Source organism: Penaeus monodon, chromosome 19 (assembly GCF_015228065.2).
Source record: "Penaeus monodon isolate SGIC_2016 chromosome 19, NSTDA_Pmon_1, whole genome shotgun sequence".
Taxonomy (NCBI): Eukaryota; Metazoa; Arthropoda; class Malacostraca; order Decapoda; family Penaeidae; genus Penaeus; species Penaeus monodon.
Genome location: NC_051404.1, coordinates 3,527,580 through 3,529,754, shown reverse-complemented (window position 1 = coordinate 3,529,754; position 2,175 = coordinate 3,527,580). Strand labels below are relative to the sequence as shown.

At 46.3% G+C, this 2,175-nt stretch overlaps 1 protein-coding gene across 1 annotated transcript in view; it reads right to left on the bottom strand.

The window, feature by feature from the left end:
• LOC119584978 overlaps positions 1-2,175 on the bottom strand; it is a 3,715-nt gene continuing 1,540 nt past the window's right edge. Inside the window, exons 3-4 of the mRNA XM_037933587.1 lie at positions 1,494-1,659; positions 1-1,202 (exon numbers count right to left, since the gene is read on the bottom strand). Coding sequence (XP_037789515.1) covers positions 234-1,202; positions 1,494-1,659 — 1,135 coding nt within the window. The 3' untranslated portion in view covers positions 1-233. The remainder of the gene's footprint in view (positions 1,203-1,493; positions 1,660-2,175) is intronic.

Sequence of the window (2,175 nt, the reverse complement as noted above, 5' to 3'; positions counted from 1 at the left end):
CTGTACATATAGGTACGGGAAGGAGAAAAAGCGAGGCACAGTCCAAAAGACCGAGAAAACATTGGAGATACATTATAAATTTACATCAGAAACCTTCAGCCCCATGAATTTTCTTACCCACATAAACGAACTGCTGATTTCGGAGCAGACGATTAGAATTAACAACTGCCAGCCATAGAACACATCTAGTGTAGAAGCTTTTCGTCAGATCTGGTCATGGAGTCACCTGCTGTTCAGTTGCTCAAGCGTCGGTTCAGACGGCGACGGCGACCTATTGGCTCTTTCGGAGGCGCTGTGGTTGTCACGGGCTCTGTGGTTGTTGGCGCGGGATTTGACTCTGTTGATACCAGTGGGAAAGGAGACGTAGGTTCTGGTGCGGGCGTGGCCACAGTCGCTGTTGCAGCTGAAGAGCACATGCCGTCTGGGATGATGCACTTGTTCTGGGTGGCCGGAGTGCAGTGCGTGTTTGTGCTTGCCTTGACGCAATGTCCGACGCCTCCTCTGGCCGTCGGGTCCCAGCTGTAATCATCGGGGCACGTCCTTCGAACCTGCTTTAGTCCGCTCTCGTCTGCCACGCACTCGAAGTACCGCTGACATTCTTTTGGGTCGGGGTAACGTCCTTCTTCAGTGCAAGTAAATGATCCTAACTGCCAGGTGCAAGGGTCCTCACAGGCACCTGTCAGCTCGTTGTACATCAGGTTACTTTGGTTGCAGTTGAAAGCCTTTTGCACCCATCCATTTTTGGTTGAGATACAAGCGTAATATTGCGTGCAGTTGTTCATATCACCGAAGACACCTGGTCGATGGCATTCAGGCAAGCCGTTCTTATTCTTGCACTGAGACTTTACGACGTCAAATTCACTCCCTTCGTCGCACTCATAGAATACAGGATCTGAGGAGGTGTCGTTGCAGTAGAAGAACTTCCGCTTGTCATATAAGTCTTCTTTGAAAGTGTTTGGCTCTTGGCAGGTGCACCCAGCAGGCTCCTTCGGGTAACAGACCCCGCCCCCGAAGTTCTCCTTGTGGGTGCACATATCCCCGTTGATGCAGGACAGCTTGTAAGCGCGTCTGTCCACGCAGTTGATGAGCGTCTTGCAGTCAGCGCAAAAGAATCCATCCTTGCCCTCAGAGCACATGAAGCTGAAGGCGCTATCCTCAAATAAAGCACGCTGTTGCCGGTGTGGCGGCTCACAAAGCGTGTCCTGAAATGTGCGACGGGGAGAGGTGCATCAAACACAGCATTATGAAACGCTAAAGTATTTGGACAACGCATGAAGTTACTAAAATCTTGTGCTAGACTTAAAGTAAATTTAGAACAGACGTAATGATTAACCCATATATGTGTTTTCTATGAATCGGAAATGAATGGAATACACTTAAAAAAACACAAAATATTGGAGAAATTACTTTATCACCCGAGTATCCACAATTCGATATATTCTCCACTCGAAAGGTTTAGCAGCAACCCATTCAACAGCAGCAGACAAACTCACCTTAAAACTAACGCATTTCCTAGCCTGAGGATCGAAGGCGGATTTCTTACATTCACCGACGCGGGGGAGCAGTTTGCCGCCGACGCGAATGCACTCGACGTACTTTGTGCAGTCGGTGGGATGGCTGATTCGCCCCTCCACCGTGCATGTCAGGCTGTGCGACGAACTGAAAAGGGAAACACGGTCAGTATTTGTAATATTTATCTATAAAGTTTGAAGAAAATGAGGGGAAACACAGGCAATATTTGTACTATTTATCTATAAGGTTTGAAGAAAATGAAAAACAAAAGGATAAGTCCAGGGTTTGTTAAGGAATATATAATATGAGTTACATATCTGTTAGAAGAGAGTATCGAATATGAGTAAACATAAGGTTAAAAAGAGAGTATCGAATATGAGTAAACATAAGGTATAAGGTAAGAGTACCGAGTATGAGTAAACATAAGGTATGAGGGAACATCCAGTGTGAATGAGTGTAAGGGTGCGTGAAGGAGATAGCGGAGGGGGGGGGGGGAGGAGGCAGAGTCTCGGATAGAACGGAGAGATAACAGAATTTACAAAGGATTAATTAACTTATAGTAGTGTTAATCAGCTGGAACAGAGTTAGGTGAAAAAAGGAAAACTGAAGGAAAGAGGAAACCAAATCATGAAAACAGTGTATGGGAGGAAGAATATATCGATC